Source organism: Halichoerus grypus, chromosome 1 (assembly GCF_964656455.1).
Source record: "Halichoerus grypus chromosome 1, mHalGry1.hap1.1, whole genome shotgun sequence".
In the NCBI taxonomy this organism is placed as follows: domain Eukaryota; kingdom Metazoa; phylum Chordata; class Mammalia; order Carnivora; family Phocidae; genus Halichoerus; species Halichoerus grypus.
This window is the reverse complement of record NC_135712.1, coordinates 158,744,804-158,765,693: the sequence shown is the minus strand read 5'-3', so window position 1 is coordinate 158,765,693 and position 20,890 is coordinate 158,744,804. Positions and strand designations below refer to the sequence as shown.

The window sequence follows — 20,890 nt, the reverse complement described above, 5'->3', positions numbered from 1 at the left end:
AACTTGATCCCACAATTTTACCTCCAGGAGTTATTTTGGGAGCAACATGCAGTGGATAACTTGAGCACAAAGGACCGAATCAGAAGGATTTAAAATCAGTTCCCAGCTCTGCTGCATATCCCCGTATAACCTTGGAACTTGGATCCTATCTATAAAGAGGGGATTTAATAGCTCCTGCCTCAAAGAGTTGTGTGAGAATTCATGAAATGATAGAAGGGACACCCTTTTCCACGTGACACAAAGGGAGCCCTTGAGCCCTCTGCTTGAGTTGATGTGGGCCCACTAGGGAGCACACCCTGTGGCAGAGGGTAGGGGGCCCATGCTGCCTTGTGGGCGGTTATGATGGTTTCACCCATCTCCCTGGGTGGGTATTTATTATCTTAGCACTGTTTTTTATGTTGTTTAATAGACAACCTTCCAAGGTAAGGATAATGCCTCCCCCTTTTTTGGAAGAAGATGCAGAGGTTCCACATGGCCTGGTGCCTTATCCAAATTATGGGATAGACTTGGCATCAGGCACAGAGCTGCAAGAATCAGGATCCACCGTTGATCCAGGAGAGAGGAGGGGCTGGGGAGAGTTGCTGGGGGACAGGAACCCGGTAGAAAAGAGATAGGGAGTTGAAATTGACGAAGGAGAAAAGCAAGAGTCAGTAAGCCCTGGAGCATCTTACCTCAGTGGTCCTCAGGGAAGAGGAAGGTTAAGGCAACAGAAGAATGCAGTCCTTCCCCCATTGCATTGCCAGAAAATCCAAGTGTTTGATAATTATCAAGTGATGGACACAGGCATGCTCATGCATTGCTGGTGACAGTTACTTTGGCATTTGAGAGTATCTATTCATATTTGAAATGTTTGCGCCCGAGGACCCAGCTCTAGTCCTTCCTGATTCCTTCGCTGGGCCCCGGGAGAGGGGGAGCAGGCAGCTCACTGCCACTTCAGTGTTGGTTGTTTGCATAGTGAGACGGCAGGGGGCAGGGGAACATTCTGTGGCTTCTGATATTGCGTGCTGCGGAGCCATGAATAGGAATGAGCAGGATCTGTGTGTGCCGTGGTAGAAAGGACCGCACCGCTGATGTGCCCTGCCGCGGACACAGTACCGCTACCTACGCAGTGGGACCGTTTATGCAAATAACACTGATACTGATGACAACGGTAACCCACATGCGAATGGTGCTCCCAGGGCCCTTCGCGGCAGTCAGCCTCACCAAGGCACGGCACAGCGGCTCGGTGAGCTCGGATACACGCATGTGCTGTGCCAGCCCCTCTCTGAAGACACCACCCCTCCTCCTGCAGCTCCGTGCCGCCCTCCAGCAGGTAGACTCCCCAGTGGAAGGTCACTGAAGGTCATAGGATGGAATCCCACAGAACATACTCTTTCACGTCTGGCTTCTTCACGGAGCCACTTGACACACAGGAGGACTTTGGTCGTTTTCTTTGCCACGTAGCATTTCGTTGTGTTCATACGCTGCCATCACTTCTCTGTCCTCCGTGATGGGCGATCCAGCAGTTTCATGGGGTGGCCGCTGTGAATACAGTTGCTGTGAACAGTGGTGTGCGTGTCTTTACATGGGTGTGAGCCTGGACCGTGGAAGTGCTGGGTCTCGCTCAGCCTCCGCCGATATGGCCCAATAGTCCCCAAAGTGATTTTACCAATTATAGTACAATTTTGAATAAAACAAAATCTGTTATAAAAGATCCAGGAGGTCAGAGGGGACCAGAATTGGGGGACTGTAGCTTTATCTCTGTTTACTTTTTTTTGAAGGAAAATGTATTAATGCATTTGGGGGTAATTAAAAAGGAATTTTAAGCCATGTAGTGTGGAAGCTGTGCCTGGCTCTGGGCTCACCCCTGGCCTTGCCTTGTCTGTGGTCAGGTACGGCCAGATGACTGCAGGCAGCTACTGCTACATCGGTCCCCAGGGAATCGTCCACGGCACAGTGGTGAGAAACAGGGCTGCGCCTGGCTGCAGGGGTGGGAGGCTGATGTGCTGGAGGGGACAGCAAGCGCCTACCTCCTCTCCCGGCAGCTCACCGTGTTGAATGCAGGCCGACGGTACCTGGGTGTCAAGGACCTCACTGGTAAGGTCTTTGTCACCTCCGGGCTGGGCGGAATGAGTGGTGCTCAGGCCAAAGCCGCAGTCATCGTGGGGTGCATCGGTGTGATAGCAGAGGTGAGCCCGGCAGGAGCCCGGTCCCTGCCCACGGGCTTCCTCCCTCCATCCAGAACCACTCACGCTCTCTCTTCTCTCGCCACCGCCGCCCCGAAGCCTCCCAGTGTGAGTTCCCACAGCAGCGTATGCCCGCTGCCTTCAAAGTGCCCATCACCTTCCATGGTCAATGCCTGCTGATGCTCTCCCGCGAAACTGACCTTCTGTGGGCACTGCTTCCTCTATCCCACCGAATCCCGGGAATTCGGCCGGTGGATAATGAATGTGGATAAATGAGCATAGACTTCCCCACTCAGACAGGTCAGAGTCAGGCACCAGTAGAAGTGTGCGCAGGCGGCTCATGCTCAGCGGCTCTCACAGCTTTCTTGGGGAGTGCCAAGGACAAGGGAGGCAGGGAGAGGAGGCGAGGAGCTTTAAGACAAACCTTGGTTGGGGTCGGGGGTACTTTCTCGTGGGAGATGTATTTCCAGCTTTCAGGGGGACAGAGGACGGCCCGAGTGTCCTGGCACAGGTGTCTCTTAAGCAACTTGTATTTAAAATAATCAATATGCCAGAGTGGAACATTTTGGGGAGCCTGCCCTTGGCCCCTACACGGAAAATAAGTTATAGTAACTAATACTAGCTTTCACAGAGCTCATCCCCTGGAATCTGCAGGAAAGCAGCCTATGTTTTTATTTTTGTTTTTTAAAGGTTTTATTTATTTACTTGAGAGAGAGAGCATGAGCAGGGGAGGGGCAGAGGGACAGGGAGAAGCAGACTCCCCGCTGAGCAGGGAGCCTGATGAGGGACTTGATCCCAGGACTCAGAGATCATGACCCGAGCTGAAGGCAGCTGCTTAACCGACTGAGCCACCCAGGTGCCCCCAGCCTATGTTTTTAAAAAGCCTTGACTTCCCCTTGCCTCATCCTCAACGCTCATCCTTATCTACATTCCCCTGTATCTTCAAAAAGTGTTTGCCACAGAGAGAACACTCAGTAAATATGTGTAATAAAATTCCCAAATAGTAAATAAGTAATCCTAAAGAGAGAGAAAGAGAGAGAAGCCTTGGTGATACGCACTTCTGTGATTCACACTTAGTTGATACTAAGCCTGTGTCATACATTCTTGTACTTCTTAGGAACCCACTTGGCTTCAGGTAACAGAAAATCAAACTATAGCAGCTTCCACAAATAGGGTTTTATTTTTCTCACACAGCCAGCAGTGCTGGCATTGGTCCAGCAGCTCAGTGATGTCAAGGCCAACATCTCTAGATTGTCCTGGGTTTCCTTCATGGATACAAAATGGCTGCCCCAGCCCCAGCCTATCCCATCTCCATTTAAGGCAGGAAGGAGGGAGAAGGGAAGTGCCACCTATGACTGAGAAAATAATACTTAAGAAACCCCTTCTTTTACCTCATTGGTCAGTATTGGATCAAATGGAAGTTCTTACCTAAAAGGGAGGCTGGAGACAGTGGACAGAGCAGTTGTGGTTCGCCTGGACTGGGGCTGAGCACAGTGTCCCCCTGAAAATCCGGGTTCTGTTGATAAGGAAGGCAGGAGGGAGAATAAGTATTGGAAAGCAGCTCACAGCCTCTGCCCTGACACTGCGTTATAAAAGTGGGTGACTTAATGGGGGACGGCATCTTCCTAGTGGAGGCTGGCATGCCCAGTAACTGGGAGACCCTGTGTCTCATGGTCCCAGGTGGATAAAGCCGCCCTCATGAAACGCCACGAGCAAGGATGGCTGATGGAAGTGACCGACAGCTTGGACCACTGCATTGAAAGACTCAGGTACAGTGCCTGACACGTGAGCGTGGGGAAGTGGGGAGACCCCAAGAAGGGGCCTGGAGGCTGGACTGCTTTACATGGGCCTGTTAAATGCCTGACACCTGGCCTCAGGTGGTGCCTCACCAAGTGACCCCACAGAGGTCGTACTGACCCAACATCACAGGACCCACCATGGGGTTGGAATCACAACCCCGAGATCAAGAGTTGCATGCTCTACTGACCGAGCCAGCCAGGCGCCCCTGCTAATTCCATTAGAATTTCTCACTAGTCCCTAGGGCTAGGGTGCAGGTAACTCTGGAGTTCCCATACCTGGTGGGCAGACACTTGCTGCTAAATGATTTTCTTGATATTGAGCCACTGTTTTGCAAAGACTGCGCCTTGTATTTCTCACTGTTGTGGCCTCAGTGCCCAGCCCAGAGCCTAGCACATAGTAGGTGCTCATCTAATCTGTTGGGGGGAATGAGCCTTTGAAAGATGGAACTGTTCCTCAGCGTGACTCCAGGTTAGGGGTAAGCTGATCTTCCTCCCCACTCATGCTCTAGTTCTCAGGGTGGGGGACAAGGCGTTGGCAACATTTCCCTCTGGTTTGATGTTTTCTGAGGTATTTTAGCAGGAATGGGGGGAGGACTGCCCTGGGGGCTGCTGATCCAATGCCATTTTGTTTGTTTGTTTTAGAGAGAGAGAACACAAGCGCACAGGGAGAGAGAATCCCAAGCAGACTCCCTGCTGTGCGCAGAGCCCTACATAGGGCTCGATCTCACGACCCTGAGATCATAACCTGAGCCAAAATCAAGAGTTGGACACTTCACCTACTGATGCCAGTTTTTTGAAGCTTCCTCTTACTTTGCAGAACTGAGCTCTGTTTGGGGAAGACACACTGCACAGTGGTTCTCCAGCTCTGCTATAATTAGATTTGCCCAGGGCTCTTCAAAAGGGGCTTATAGGAAAATGTTCAAGCATATACTGAATTGAGAAATACTCCCATTACCAGGATTGGATACTATTTGACACTGATCTTTTAAAAATACTAGTTTGACCCCATTGCACACCTGTGTAAAACTCTCGGGTGAGTTTCTATTAAATATAGGAATATAGGAGAAATTCCAGACTTCTAGTGGGACATTGATGGGTCTGGCTCCTAAACCTGTTAATGCTGTTGAGCATTCTGAACACACTCACACACTTGCACACATGTGCATGCACTTGTACACACACACACACACACACACACACACACACACCACAGAACCAGGTCAAATCTTTTTAACAGAGTGCCTCAAGCAGCCCGTTGGGTTATACTTCTGCTCCCTGAGCTACGGAAGGCACAGATGGGATTGGAGTGAGCCTCTGGGAGTGGAGGCCCAGTCCCCGTGCTGGTCTGCAGCTGGGATCCCATCTTCCTTTTCTGCTGGTCACTGCTTCCACGCTCCTCACTGCTCTAGGACTATATGCCTTTTCCTGCTTCGTTTTCCTTGCGCTCGGGAAAGGGGCGCGTAGGCTCCACTGGCATCTCTGCCAAGCGTGGTGTTCAGTCAAACCGCATCTCTGAGTGGTGCCCAAACTCCCGATGTATTCGTGCTTTCTGACCCCTCTCCTCCCTGTGGGGCTTTATGTATTACATCTTCTGTATTTTTTATCTGTATTAAATATGCTGTCTTTTTTTTTTGTCCTTTTATTTCTCCCAGTAATGTTTGGAGTCATCTTTTCTTATTTTAAGATTTTATTTATTTATTTGAGACAGACAGAGAGAGAGAGAGAGAGAGAGAGCATGAGAGATGGGGAGGGGAAGAGGGAGAGGGAGAAGCAGACTCCCCGTTGAGCACGGAGCCCAAGGTGGGACTCAGTCCCAGGGCCCTGAGATCATGACCCGAGCCCAAGTCAGACACTCAATCGACTGAGCCACCCAGGCACCACTCATCTTTTTTTTTAAGGTTTATTTATTTTAGAGAGAAAGAGAGAGAGCATGAGCACATGCAAGCAGGGGGAGGGGCAGAGGGAAGGAATCTCAAGCTGACTCCCCACTGAGCACAGAGCCTGAGGTGGGGCCCCTATGTGGGGCTTGAGATCTCACGTTCCTGAGATCATGACCTGAGCCAAAATCAAGTCCGATGCTTAACCGACTGAATCACCCAGGCGCCTTCTGGAATCACCTTTAGTGATGTCTACAATTTTAGGATCACCTTGCATGAGTTCTAGAACAATCCCAATCAGTGCGCTAATAGCAACAGCCCTGATTCTGTGAATCCCCTCAAGAAGGCTTGTCACTGTTGTCATTTCATTTCTCTCATCTGGGGCATTCAAGTCTGCTGTTACAGGTCTGGGTCCTCAAAAGCCACGCCGCAGAGGTCCCTGCACCTTGGGCCCTGAGCTTGGCACACAGTGCTTGTGGTGACCTCCAGGGTCTTCTGCATTCTTGCCAGCGTGGTGTTGGTGGGGGTGGGCAGCTGCAGGCAGGTGCAATGGGCCATCTGCTCTGCTCTTGTGCCCTTCTAGGGAAGCAAGGAAAAGGAAAGAGGTGCTCAGCCTTGGTTACCATGGCAATGTGGTGGATCTTTGGTAAGTGGGGGATGGGAGTTGGCAGCCTTGGGGACCCTGGGTGAATCTCCCCCTCCAAACAAGTACTGATGGTGGCCTTGTGCTCCCCGGATACAAAGCTTGCAATGTACTCAGCTTAAGGCTCCGATCCCAGTTTTCAAGGCCCAGATCCTGGCCCGACTTCACAGCAGCCTTCCTACAGATGTTCTTGTGAGAGGGGAGGGCAATCCCCACCCAGCTGGGCTGTGAACTCAGGCCCCAGAGGGTGCCTACCCTTGCCCTGGGCAGGTGCCGCCCGGCATTGATCACCCCATGTCTTTCCCAGGGAGCGCCTGGTCCACGAATTGGACACAACAGGGGAGCTCTTGGTGGACCTGGGGTCAGACCAGACGTCCTGTCACAACCCATTCAATGGTGGTTACTACCCTGTGCAGCTGGGCTTCGCAGAGGCCCAGAGCCTCATGGCCTCCAACCCTGCTGCATTCAAGGGCCTGGTCCAGGAAAGGTGATGATGTCCCAGGGCTACTCCGGGTGTGTGGGGGCGGGGCTGCACACAGCTGGCAGGAGCTTTTGGACTGGGTGGCTCTGGCCTCTGCCTGGTTCTCCAGGGGCCAACTGTGTGGCCTTAGGCGAGACCTTTAATCTCTCTGAACCCGTGTCCTCCTCCATCAGATGGGATGGAAACAGAGCTGGCTGAGCCCCATGGGGTGCAGTTGAGAGGTGACAGGGGTGAGGCACAGAGGGCCTGCTCTCAGAACCTTACGGGTGGGCAGGGCTGACCACGAACCACCCGCCTCTTGCAGCCTGAGAAGGCAAGTCTCCGCCATCAACAGACTGGCCAAGGAGAACTTCTTCTTTTGGGACTATGGCAATGCCTTCCTCTTGGAGGCCCAAAGAGCAGGTGAGACACAACAAAGGTGAGGTGAGGGGGCCCCAGTCTCCGCAGGCTGGGAGGGGCCAAGAGCCTGGCACTGGGCACTCTCCCTTCTCACCAGCCAGGAGTGGGCCTGGCAGGTGCCCGGGGGGAAGTGGGGACACAGCATGCAGCTTTCACCATGTCCCTGCCCAGGCCTTCTGGGAGCTGGTCCTGCCGGGTCCTTGGCCTCCCTGGGCCTCAGTTTTTCCATTTGCCTTAAGAACGTCAAGTGACACAAAAAGAGTTGGTAGGATGCTCGGATATAAGCTCCAGCCGGGGGGGGGGGGGGGGGGGGGGGAATGCAGCCTAACTTTTCTGTGAGGGAAACTCTTTTTAAAATTTAAATTCAATTAATTAACATTTGGTGTAGTCTTAGTTTCAGAGGTAGAGGTCAGTGATTCATCAGTCTTCTGTAACACCCAGGGCTCATTCCAGCACGTGCCCTCCTTAATGTCTGCGGGAGACTTTTCTGTAGAATAGGTGGCCCGTGCTGGAAGGTAAAGTGCAGAAGGTACAAAACTACACAGAGGAAGGTCGCCCTCCCAGCCCTGCCCCTGGCTCCCCTCCTGGAGTTCAAAGGCTCTGCTGGGCCTGCCGGGGCACCAGTGGACCAGGGGGTAACATGGGTACAACCCCGCCCGGCCCCACACCAACAGCAGCACTTGCTGTCTCCCAGCCCCAGTGGGGCTTCCCTAGGAAAACAGAGCACGTCCACTGTTTTTCCCTGGCCTCTTTGTTTAAATCCCTTCTGGAGAGCGGCATGAGTCCTCGCCTTGGGGCAGGTGGGCCAGCCCTCATACCTTCCACTGATTCTGTGCGGGTGCTCTGCCCACAGGAGCGGATGTGGAGAAGAAAGGCGCCAACAAGACAGAATTCCGCTACCCCTCGTATGTCCAGCACATCATGGGGTAAGTGATGGGGTCACTTCCAGCCTCTGGGTCCTAGACTCTCAGGTTGGGAAAGTCCTCAGGTAGCGAGAAACAGGAGATAACTGGAGGGAGATCCAGGTGAGAGGGGGAGGCCTCAAGGTCAAACCAAGCAACACAGGGGCAGGGGATGGGAGGCCTCAGGATGCTTCTGGAAGGTTTGCCAGCCCATTTGTGCACAAGATGGGACCAGAGAGGGCGGGGAGAAAGGCAATGGTCTCCTTCTCAGGTTCACTGTGGGTGAGGAAGCAGAGGCTCAGGGGCCCGCACTGCCAGGCTACACACGCAGGGGGCTGCTGGGCACTGTCCAGAGAGGAGCGTGGGCCCAGGGGACGGGTGAGGCCAGGGGCCTGGAGGCCACCTAGGAAGGTCGGTTTGCCCAAGGCAAACCTGGCCAAGCCCCCACATTTACTGATTCTCCCAACTACTTCGATGTAGTTCATTGATTTTCAGGTTGTCTTTGTAACAACACTAAAAAGGAATTTCTGCCTGTCTGTGTCCCAGCTCCCTGTTCCTGCAGCAAGAAATGGTGCAGATCTAAGAGGAGGGACAGAGAACCAGAGGGAGGGGCAACACTGAGGGGAGAGGGGGGCTGAGGGGGAAGGGGCAACACTGAAGGGAGAGGGGGGCTGAGGGGGAAGGGGCAACACTGAGGGGAAAGGGGGGCTGAGGAGGAGGGGGTAACACTGAGGGGAGAGGGGGGCTGAGGGGGAAGGGGCAACACTGAAGGGAGGGGGGGCTGAGGGGGGGTAACACTGAGGGGAGAGGGGGGCTGAGGGGGAGGGGGTAATGATGTAGGAAAGACGTTAGGGTTGGAAGCTGAAGGCCAAGAAAGAATTCTTGAGACATCTTTGGTGCAAAAGGTGATTTTATTAAAGCACAGGGACAGGACCCGTGGGTAGGAAGAGCTGTACCCGGGTGATGAGGAACGGCTCATTATATACTTTCAAGTTGGGAAGGGGGGTTAGGGATGGCGTAGGTCTCTAAGGAATTTGGAAGCAAGGTTTCCAGGCCCTTGAAGGGGCTAGCTATTGTTGGGAAAATGTCATTTATTACCGTCTAATAAAACCTTAGTCATGAGACCCGTCAGATGGATATCGGTGGGCCATATGCTTGGGGGATGAGTGCCAACAGGTATCTTGGGGGGTTTAGAGATAAAGGACATTTCTAAAGGAATTTTTGTATGTTAAAGTAGGCTTATAGGATCCTGGGGGGGGGGGTGCTGTCAGGCTAGGATTGTCTTTTGCCCTTAGCCAAGTATTAACATGGAGGTAGTTGAGTCCCTAGAGGAGTGTCTCTCTGCCTGTTTCAAGGACTTGTCAACGGGCTGTAGGCAGTAAGGAAATTGAATAATTTTTCTTCTGCCATTGTTTCCCATTATCATAAATACTGAAGGGAAAGGGGGGCTGAGGGGAAGAGGGGAACAGGGGGGAGGGAGGGGGTTGAGGGGGCGGAGGATACGGGGGAGGGAGGAGGCTGAGGGGGGAGGGTTTCTAAACCTGCGGTCCAGTTAGTGGGTTAGGGGCTTCCAGCAATGATTCTGGACACTGAAGCTCTGACTTCACTAAATGTGCCCACATGCCACGCCCCCAACACACACCCCAACAGCATACGACCTTCACCCCCCTCTCAGTTCTGGAGCATCTGCAGGCCCTCCCTTCTTGGTTCATGGTAGCCCCGCCCCCGTGAGTGGGTGCAGCCAGGCTGGGGAGCCCCAAGGCCAGGAGGCATTTTGTCTTTGCAGGGACATATTCTCCTTGGGATTTGGGCCTTTCCGCTGGGTATGCACGTCAGGGGACCCCCAGGACCTGGCAGTCACAGATGAGCTGGCCACATCTGTGCTAGAGGAGGCCATTGCTGACGGAGGTGAGGCTGTGGCATGGGAGATGCTCACAGGCAGGTGGCCCAGCAAAGGCTTGGGTAGCAGCCCACCCCCTGATGCAGCCCCCTTCTCCGCTCATCCCCTGCCTGGCCCCCGCAGGCACGAGAGCATGTGGCCTCGGGTTTATGCCTGTCGACAGTGCTTCCGATTCTTCGCAGCTGTCTGCTGTGCCCCACTCTGCCTTCCCTGTGTCAGAGCTCCTGCCGTGGCCTGTGGTTTCTCCGAGAGAGAGCGTGGCTCTGCCTTCCCACGTGGATGGTGGTGGTTGTCTCCCGACGGACGACCCGCCTCCGCCCCTTGTTTAACCTCAGTCCCTTCCTGTGTAGTGGATTTGACATGTTGCTTATCACGTGGAGAAGAGGAGGCAAGTATTTGATGAAACTTCCTCAGCTGTCCTAGCTCCTGCCCCCACTTCTCCGCAGCTTTTCTGCAGGTCGCGGGTGCCTTCTTTCCAGTTCTCTGTGTGGATCCTTCAGCCTTGGCTGCTTGTTTTCAGTCCCCAAGGGCCATTTCACGCTGCTGCCCACATCCAGGCTCGGTGGGCTGGGGTGGGTCCAGGTTACCCCGATGCAAGGCCGGCAATACCGGGGGAGGGTGGGCGGGCACCTGTGTGGGAGGAGCCAGGCGGGGCGGGGCGGGGCCGAGGCCTCCTGGGAAGGAGCCTAAATCGCCAGATGCTGTCTGGTGCTAGAGGAGCCGGCAGGATGGGGTGTTCACCCAAACGTCCCCGGAAGAAGCCCTGAGCTGTTGCACCTGCTGGTGGCCACGGTGTAAATACTCTCCGGGTGGCTGATTTCTAGCGCGGCTCCACGTGGAGCGGCTGCAGAATTTCCCCCAGGCAGGTAATCTCAAGAGCAGAGAACCTAGTAAAAGGTAGTAAAGTATTTAGGCAGTGATGACTTGTGAGCATTGCCTTCAAAATGTTTAAAACTGTGAGTTTATTTAATTGAAATTTTAATGATGTCTGTGTCAACTACTGTGTCACACAATTCCTGAAGATTTAAGTCTGCTCCCATGAGCTGGGAGGAGCAGCTCCCAAGCAACACAGTTACCACCTGACTCTGCACGCCCTCCACACGTTAGCCGACTGGCCAGTCTTACTGGGATAGGCCAAGCTTCTTTCTACCTCAGGGCCTTTGCACTTGCTGTTCTCTCTGCCTAGAGCACTGTTCCCTCAGATCTTTGTGTAGCTAGTTCCTTAGCATTTAGGATGTAGCTTGACCATTACCTCCGCAGAGAGGCCTTTGGTCCCCCGACCCACCTCCCTAGTGACTACCTCACCACACTTTTATTTCCTTCGTGGCGCACAGCAGTCTCTGTTCCCAGTGCCTGGCACAGCACCTGGCATACAGTGAGGACTCAATAGATGTTTGCTGAGGGAATGAGTGTATCAGGCAGTGGGTTGCACACGTCTGTGCATTAATTCATGTGACTATTGGCATTATGGGTCCCAGAAGTCAGATGGCCTGGTGTGGTGCTGGGGATGGGGGCTTCCTGACCCCATGTCTGGGCTCCATGATGGTTGCAAAACAGGTGTCTGTGCTGAGCAGCTGCCAGAGGGAGGGCCTGTGCCTGAGCCCGACAGGACAGGGGCCCCCGGTGCCTGTGACACCCTGCTTTCTCCCTGCAGTGAACCCGGCTGTGAAGCTGCAGTATGTGGACAACATCCGCTGGATCCGGGAGGCCACCAAGCACCGGCTGGTGAGGGCTTGGCCTGGTGGGAAGCAGGGGTGGGGTGCTGCTTGCCACGCCAGGCTGGTAGATGTGAGCCCTGAGACGGTGCCATCATACCCCGTGAGACTGCTTAGGTGGCAGCCTCCTTGGCCTCATAGGAGGCAGCCGCAGCCACTTCGCCCAGCAGGCCACCGGACAGAGAAGCCCAGGGCCTTTCAAAAGGTGCCCTGGGGCCCTGGGGCAGCGACCACCGTCAGTTAGGTTGTTGCTCACCCAGGTACTCCACAGATAGCTCAAGAGAGTCAGGCCTCCTGGCTTCCCAGCCGTGTGACCTGGGGCAAGTGGCGCAGCCTCTCTGAGCCTCCCGTGTCGTCCGCACAACGGAGATGCTGCGGGCGGTCCACACGCCCGAGCTGTGGTGGCGCGCAGGCTTGGAGCAGGCCCTCTGGGACAGCCTGTGCATGAGGCACGGCCGGGGCCAGGGCTGAGCAGAGGGGCATGCTGCTGCCTCACGTCTGGGGGTGTGCTCACGTGCACTAGGGCTTTGGGGGTGGGGGAGTGGCCATGTGACAGTCAGGGGAGGCGGAGGATCAGCCAAAGCACAGGTCCTGAGGCGGCAGTAGGCTTGGCGTACCGAGGACAAACGAAACACGGGCATTTGGCTTGCACGCCTTTGGCCACAGATCTCGGTGGCCAGACACTGCCTGGTGGACACACGTCCGTCCCTGGCCTGGGGGTCCTAGGGCCAGAGGGGGACTCCCTTGAGCACCGCCCCTGTGTCCTGGGCTTCGGTGGCCCAACACCACCCACCCAAACTCCTCCTGGGCCAGTGGTTTGCAGGTGTGTTTCCGCCACAAGCCCCGTGCCAACAGCAGTCTCTGGGACCGCTCGGAATCTGAGAGGACCTCCGGACTGTTGGACTTGAGGATCTGGGCCGCAGGGAGGTTGGGCAAGAGCGGAAATGTGTGGGGCCAGTCCAGAGGTGGCCTGGAGAAGAGAAGGACCCAGCCTCGAGGGAAAGGCTCCCACCGAGCAGGAAGGGGCTGGCGGGAGGATGAGAGGTCAGGGGCGTGGGGAGTGGCCCTCTGGACGCCGCTGCAAGGGTGACGGAGAAGCAGGACTGTCTCTTCTGTGTTTGAGTTGAAGTTTTCTGGAAGTTGTGTTCTCCGTACTTGTTTCACGTTGCTCTTTGCCTTGGGAAAGATGGTGATCGCAGAAGCCCATGCTTTTTAAACATTTTAATTGAGTGTAAGGTATACTCTTGATGGAGCTGGCAATCCGATACCAGTTCCTCCTCAATTTTCTTTTTCTGGATCCAAGACATCTGAAAATCTCTGCAGTGCTGACTTTGACTCTAGTCCTTCCCACAGGGCTTTGAGGCAGCTGGTGGGAGTAGAGTCAGGCTGTGGGTTAGCAAGTCATGTGCAAGGAAGAAGCAGCTCCCCTCACCATGCTGGCCGGCGCCATGGCCCAGATGAGCTCTCTTTTCAGGCTCACGATCACAGGTGCGGCTAGCTCCATCACCCGCTCCTGAACCTTCCACCCCATTCCAGGACGAGGGGCCGGGCAGCTGAGGGAAAACCTACATCCTCTTTGGAGAATCCAGGGTTTCTCAGCCTCAGCACTACTAATATTTGAGGCCAAATCATTTTTTTTTTCAACTATGGCAACATATATATTACCATAAAATTTTCCATTTTAACCATTTTTAAGGTACAGCTCAGTGGCTTTAAGCACACTTACATTGCGTGCAACTGTCACCACCATCTGTCTTCAGACTTCTTCGTCTTCCCAAGCTGAAACTCTGTCTCCATTAAAACACGAACTCCTCATTCCCCTCCCCCAGCCCCTGGCAGCCACCATGCTGCTTTCTGTCTCTGTGTAATTGACGGCTCTAGGGACCTCATGTAAGTGGGATCATGCAGTATTTGTCCTTCTGGGACTGGCTTCTTTCACTCACCATGATGTCCTCAAGATTCATCCACGCTGTAGCGTGTGTCAGAATTCCCTTCCCTTTCAAGGCTGCGTAATATTCCATTGTCTGCATAGAATATATCTATTTTGCTTATCTGTTCATCCGTCAATGGATACCTGGGGTGCTTCCACATTTTAGCTATTGTGAGTAATGCCGCTGTGAACATGGGGGTGCAAATGTCTGTGCGAATATCTGGGGGCCAGATAAGTTTCTGTTGTGGGGGGCCGTTGTGGGATGTTTAGCAGCACTCCTCCCACGCTGGCAGCACCCAAACGTGTCTCCAGGCATTACCCCATGTCATCCTGGCTGAGAACCACTGTGCCAGACAGGGATTCCTTTTTACTTGCTGCAGTTTCCGTTTCCTGGTGGCACTTGTCTTACCCTCCAGAGGGGCTGCTCCTGGTGTTTCTGTCCACAGGCGCTCGGCCATGCTGCCTACTGCCCAGGTGGTCGTGGCAGGTGGCTCAGCCTCTGCGCCCCGGTTTTCTCATCTGTAAAGTGGAGCCTAGGATGAGAATAATAGCACCTTCCTCATTAACTCACCAGTGAGCGACGTTATGCAGAGTATTCGCGGCTACGCCAGGCACAATCCAAAATTGCATTAGGCGGCGTTAATATTATTTTTATTGAAAGGACTCAAGCAGGGGTATGCTCCTAATAGTTAACATCCCTAGAGATGGGCGGGTCAGGGTCTTGGAGACCCCTCCTGGGGTTAAGCCTTGAGGTGTTGGATCACTGAGGGATGTCTGGGGGCCTCGACTGCATGCAGACATGCAGGGGGTTGGCGTGGTGGCCTGGGGGGCTGGACATGAGGGCCCACCTCAGGCCTGCAGACTGTAGAGCTACCACACACCTTGGGGTCCTCCACGACCTCCCTCGAGGGGACTATCTGGCTGCTGGCAGACCTGTCACCCAAGTCTCCCCCTGCGTATCACTAGGTCACCAAGGTTCCTCTTCTCTCCCTTTTCCCCCCAGGTGGTGGGGTCCCAGGCGAGGATCCTGTACTCAGACCAGAAAGGCCGTGTGGCCATCGCTGTGGCCTTCAACCAAGCCATCGCCCGTGGGAAGATCAAGGTGATGCGTCCTGTGCTGCAGGCAGGAGGCCTCCCCTAGTTTCCTTCCCATCAGTGCCGGCACGGCCCTGAGGCCCCGGGGTCTATGTTTGTGTCATGTGGGTGGCAGATAACTGGGGACCAGGAGTGATGATGCCTGTCCTCAAACCCAGCCTCTGACATGTTCCCTGCTGTGTGACCTTGGGCGAGTCAGGTGCCCTCTCTGAGCCTCAGGTTCCATCTTCTGTGAAAAGAGACTAATGTTAACCTCAAAGCCTAGGTGTGAGGATCGAGTGAGTCATCTTTCTTGAATTATCTTCTTTTTTTTTTAAATTATCTTTTTATAAACCATGACAAACTTCCCTGGCTTCCCCCCATTCTCCTCCTAGTCAGCCGGCCCACCATGGAAGACATGGAGCTCTGGGCACACTCATTTGGAGGGCCGTCTTGCTCCCATTCCATAGGCTCATGCGCAGAGTTCTTGCTGGCGTCCTGTGTTTGGGAGTGCCAGTATTAATGATCAGATATGAAAGGGAAATCAGGTTGGATGAACGTGATGCCTGTCCCGGTGCACCCACCGGGTGGCAAGGTTTTGGTGGCGGCAAGGACAGCAGCCCCAGCCCATCTCAGGGAGCACTGCCAGAGCACCCTGCTAGCGTGCTCAGGAGGAGGCCTGGGGCAGCTCCAGCAGGACGTCTCTCTAGGCGCACTCATGTCCAGGCTGCCATCGGCCGGTTGGCACGGAGAGCTGGACATCTTATTCATTCATTCCACACGCGTGATTGAGTGCCTCCTCCATGCCAGGCTTGTTCTAAAGGACTGGAGACCACGTGGCAGAGAGCCAAACAGACAGGGTCCCAACCTCATCCATGCACTAGGGAAGGGAAACTGACGATGTAGGATAAAGGCATAAATTCAGAGGGAACTTCAGATGGTGATGAACATGAGAAGAAAATGAATGGGGGTGATAGGGTGAGGGTGATGGCGTACAAGTGGCAGGGAGGGGGTAAGGGGTGGGAATGAGTGGTGACTTTAGACAGGGTGGTGAGAACAGGCCTTCTGAGTGCTGATGTAGAACTGAGGCCTGAATATCTGGAAGGTGCTAGAATCCCTGGGGGTTGGCAGTTCAGAGCAAATGTGAAAAGCAAGCTTGGCCTGTTCAAGGAAAGGAGAAAAGGGTTTCTTAATTCAGAGCAACGGGGAGTTCCGCTTTCAGCAAGATACCTCCTCTTACGCAGGGAGCCCGTGAAATCCTATGACCACTGGGGAGGGCTGGGAAGACCAATACTCATGGGGCCAGCCATAGTTCCTTTGTGAGACACTCAAGAAACTTCCCAGTTTTGGTGTGGGAAGAGCTTGCCTGTTGCAGCTGGGCTGCACTGCCTTCCTCCCCCTGAGGACAACCAAGAGGAAGGTGCAGCTGGGCCAGACTAGCTCTCACCTCATGCTTGTGGGCATGAAACATTCCCCGTTGCCCCAGCCCCTTCACATCTACCATGTAATTATTCCACTTAGAACTTGTTTTTTATAATGGAAGCACCCTGTGCCTGGCACAAAGGAGCCCGGTTGACCTGTCCTTAGCCATGGCCCCACTCAGCCTTCCCCAGGGCTGCAGTGTATTCTGTCATTGGGGCGGAGAGCTGCAGAGCTGTCTGGCAGCACGTCACAGACCCCCAAGCAGCCTGAGATCTTTGGGAAACAGGAAGAGTTGCCAACACATGCATTTGAAAAATCAAACCCCCTGTGCTTTCACCATGTGAAAAGTCTCTGTCCTCACAGAGAATGGCAGCACAGAAAGGATCCTAGTGATTTCCTTGTCCAGAAAACCAAGGCCCAGAGAGGAAGCGTCCACCCGGCACCCCTGGGCTATCTGTCTGCCTCTTTCGTTAGAGCGCAGGCTCAGGGGAAAGCCCAGACTCTAGTATACTGTGTGTGGATTTAAATCCCAGCCTGTCCACTTACCAGCTCTATGGCATTGGGCAAGTTTCTTCTCCTCGCTGGACCTCAGTTTTCCTGTCTATAAAACAGGCATGGTAACAGGCATACCTATCTGGATAGAGTCGCTGAGACTGCCCAGTGAGCCTACACAGGCAGAGCACCTGGGGGGCCTGTGCGTGTAGAAAGCACCCAATCTGTGGAATCCGTTAGTAGCTACAGGAAAAGCCATCAGAAACATCTATGCTTCCTCTTGTTGAAGAAGGTCTATTCCCAGGGGGAGCGATCCAAAGGGCTTCTGGTGTGTGCCAGGCAGCTATGGTAGACACTGTTGGCTGACATCTCATATCCTTCCCTGCTGCAGGCACCGGTGGTCCTGAGCCGAGACCACCATGATGTGAGTGGCACAGACAGCCCCTTTAGGGAGACCTCCAACATTTATGATGGCTCTGCTTTCTGTGCAGGTGAGGAAGACAAAATTTTTTTTTAATCTTTTTAATGTTGGATTTAATTTTGTTTAAAAATCAGTTGATTCATTCAGTCAGTCATAATGCTGCAAAAAATGTTTTGGCATCTGAGAGACTTGGCATAGGGTGACCAGCCCAGCACACAGAGGTTTCTGGGATCTGGGATTTCTGGTTTTAAACTGGGCTAGTGTCAGGCAAAATGGGACAGTTGGATGCCCTAGTCTCAGTTGTGCACCTGACCCTGTCACTTGCTAGGTGGCCTTCAGCAAGGCATTTAAAATCTCTGAACCTCAATTTCCTCATCTGTAAAATGGAAATAACAATAGTACCTACTTCAGAGTGTTGTTGTGAAGAATGAGATGAATTAATATGTGTGCAGCATTAGGTCAGTGTCCTGCAGCCAGCGTTCAGTGAAGGTTATCTGCTGCAGCTGCTGCGACTGTTCTGCTTCTAAACCCACTACAATCCTAATCATCACAGAGGCTGGTGGGTTCTAGTCCTGGCATAGCTTGCTCATTCCCAGCACTTGGGGCCTCCTTCCATTATGGATGGGGTGCCAAGCAAAGGAGGTGGACACTCAGGAACCCCATCTGTATCACTTTTTTGAAGGAGTTGATATATTTCATGTAAGTTATCAAATTTATAGGTATAGAGTTGTATTCCTTTATCTTTTTAATGTCTGTGGGGTCAGTTGTGATGTCTCCTCTGTCATTCCCGACATTGGTCATTTGTGTCTTCTTTCTTTCTTCTTGATCAGTCTGCTTAGAAATTTATCAACTTTATTGATCATCCCAAAAAAAGAAACTTCTAGTTTTATTCATTTTTTTCTATTGCTTTTCTGCTTCCAAGGTCATTGATTTCTTTTTTTTTTTTTTTAAGATTTTATTTATTTGACAGAGAGAGACACAGTGAGAGAAGGAACACAAGCAGGGGGAGTGGGAGAGGGAGAAGCAGGCTTCCCGCTGAGCAGGGAGCCCGATGGTGGGGCTCGATCCCAGGACCCCGAGATCATGACCTGAGCCGAAGGCAGCCGCTTAGTGACTGAGCCACCCAGGCGCCCCCCAAAGTCATTGATTTCTGCTCTAATCTTTAGTATGTCCTTCCTTCTACTGGCTTTGGGTTTAACTTGCTCTTCTTTCTCTGGCTTCATAAGGCAGAAACTGAGGTTACTGATTTGAAACCTTTTTTTTTTTTCTAATAGAGGTATTTAATGCTCTAAATTTCCTTCTAAACACTGCTGTAGCTGCATCCTGCAAATTTTTATATATTTTCATTTTCATTCAGTTCAAAATATTTGTTAATTTCCCATAAGACTTCCTCTTGGATCCATTGGTTACTTGAAGTATCTTTTTTAATTAATTAAACATTTTTTAGAGAGAGAGTGTGCAAGTGGGGGAGAAGGACAGAGAGAGAGAGAGAGAGAGAGAATCTTAAGCAGGCTCCATGCTCAGTGCAGAGCTCAAAACAGGGCTCAATCTCATGACCCTGAGATCATGACCTGAGCCTAGTAGGACGCTTCACTGACTGAGTCACCCTGGCTCCCCTAGAAGTATCTTTTTAAATTTCCAAGTTTTAGGAGACTTTTCAGATACCTTTGTTACTGACTTCATTATATATACTATATATATATATATAATGAATTCATTATATATACTATATTCATTACATATACTGACTTCCATTATAGTCTGAGAATGTACTTTGTATTTGTTCTGTTCTTTTAAATTTGTTAAGGGTTGTTTGGTGGCCAGAAAATGGTCTATCTTGGTGCACTTGAGAAGAACATGTGTTCTGCTGTTATTTGGTGGGTTCTACAGATATCAGTTAGGTCAGGTTGGTTGATAATGCTGTTCTGGTCATCTGGATCCTTACTGATTTTCTGCCTAATTTTCTGTAAATTACTGAGAGAGAGTGGTGAAGTCTCCACCTGTGTTTGCGGATTTGTCTGTTTCTCCTTTCAAGTCTTAACCATCTTTGCTCCAAGTATTTTAAACCTATGCTGTTAGGTGCACACTCATTTCAGTTTCTGATGTCTTCTTGGAGAACTGACATCTTTATCATTATGTAATGTTCTTCTTTGTCCATCATAATATTCCTTGCTCTGAAATTCTGATATTAATATAGTTTATATTCATATCTATGGCCACTCTAACAAGATACCACAAACTTAATGGCTTAAAACAACACAAATGTATTCTCTCACAGTTCTGAAGGTCGGAAGTCTGAAATCAGATTTGGTGAGTGAAAGCCAAGACATGGCTGGGCCGTGGCATCTCAGGAGGCCCTAGAGTTTCCCAGCCTTTCTCATGTTCTAGAGCTGCACTTCTTGCATTTCACAGCCCAGTATAAGGAGGAGGGTGTTGTTAGGATTCTCCCTGATCTTCTCTGGGAGCACCCAGCCAGGTTTTTGGAGGAAGAGCCTGCGAGGACATGCACACCCCCTTATATTTGTGTCCCAGAGGCCTCAAGGTTTCAGGCAAGCTCATGCTTGTCCTTTAGTAATTTGTTAGACACACATGTAAGGTGACCAGCCTGGGTTCTGTTTCTCTGTGCAAGGGCCTCTCTCTCCCCAGACTGTAATTAGTTAGTTGCCCTGGGACCTCAGTTCTCTGATGGGGTCAAGGACAGTCATTAATTTGTAGTTGTCCTCCACCCTTATTTTTTGTTGTTGTTGTTTTGTTTTAAGGGGGGGGAGTGACTCTCTTTGGCTCTCTGCATCCATGAACTAAAATCAGTACCACCACCCCTTAATTCTTTTGTTCTTTCTGCTTCTGGGGCACTATATCTGGCATTCAGTGCTGGAGAGCATAACCATACAGAAGGATAACAGTGGGTACTTGAGCACTTGTCAGTACTCCAGCTTTTCGTGGCTCTGCAAACATAAATTATTGCTGTTTCTAGAGTCTGTGCCTAGTTCCCTATCTGTCCTTCAGGCCCCACTCAGCCCATTGTCACCCTGTTCGGAGCCTGACCTGGCCCCCCAGCCCGCCTCATTCAGGGAATGATGGGCGGTGGCCTCTTGTTTCCGCAGACATGGCTGTGCAGAACTTCGTGGGAGATGCCTTTCGAGGTGCCACCTGGGTCGCTCTTCACAATGGCGGGGGTGTTGGCTGGTAAGGTTTTTGGAGAACTGGGTGCTGTGGGTTTGGGCTGGTGTAGAGGTCTTGGGAATTCCCTTGAGGGTCCTGGGCCCTGCCTCCCCTGAGCTCGCTCTGCTGACAATGTTGCTGTGATGTGTTCCTCATGTGAACAGGAAATCACAGGACATGGCCGAGCCACTCTACCTTTCAGAGTCTCACCTGTCGCACTGGACACAAAAGCTGTAAAAACCATCCCTACACTTATCGTGTCAGTTTCCCCTTTGTTTTCACAAATGTTTTCTCAGGAATTCTCAGTGCTATCCTGGCCCGGGCCTTCTCCACTGATGTGCCCTGGGCAGCTGGGCTGGGAGGCGGGAGACCTGGATTCTGGCCTCTCCTGGGTCCCCAGCTCACAGCTCTGCCCTGCCAGGTCTGTTCCCAGTCTGTGCCATGAGGAAATTGGGGTTTGTAGAAGGGTCTTATTCCGGCTGACAGTGGCAGTTCCATCATGAAGAGG

The 20,890-nt window shown here is 52.4% G+C and overlaps 1 protein-coding gene across 6 annotated transcripts in view; it reads left to right on the top strand.

Annotated features, from left to right (window-relative positions):
• UROC1 (urocanate hydratase 1) overlaps positions 1-20,890 on the top strand; it is a 46,261-nt gene that overhangs the window by 14,446 nt on the left and 10,925 nt on the right. For 4 of the 6 annotated variants that reach the window (XM_078074180.1, XM_078074185.1, XM_036077824.2 and 1 more), the window contains exons 7-18: positions 1,872-1,938; positions 2,025-2,168; positions 3,846-3,934; positions 6,425-6,487; positions 6,792-6,971; positions 7,270-7,367; positions 8,218-8,290; positions 10,053-10,174; positions 11,821-11,891; positions 14,815-14,913; positions 17,191-17,290; positions 20,325-20,406. In XM_078074180.1, coding sequence (XP_077930306.1) covers positions 1,872-1,938; positions 2,025-2,168; positions 3,846-3,934; positions 6,425-6,487; positions 6,792-6,971; positions 7,270-7,367; positions 8,218-8,290; positions 10,053-10,174; positions 11,821-11,891; positions 14,815-14,913; positions 17,191-17,290; positions 20,325-20,406 — 1,188 coding nt within the window. Of the gene's footprint in view, positions 1-1,871; positions 1,939-2,024; positions 2,169-2,192; positions 2,466-3,845; positions 3,935-6,424; positions 6,488-6,791; positions 6,972-7,269; positions 7,368-8,217; positions 8,291-10,052; positions 10,175-11,820; positions 11,892-14,814; positions 14,914-17,190; positions 17,291-20,324; positions 20,407-20,890 lie in introns of those variants that run through there. The other 2 variants (XM_078074181.1, XM_078074190.1) reach the window with 2 other exon arrangements.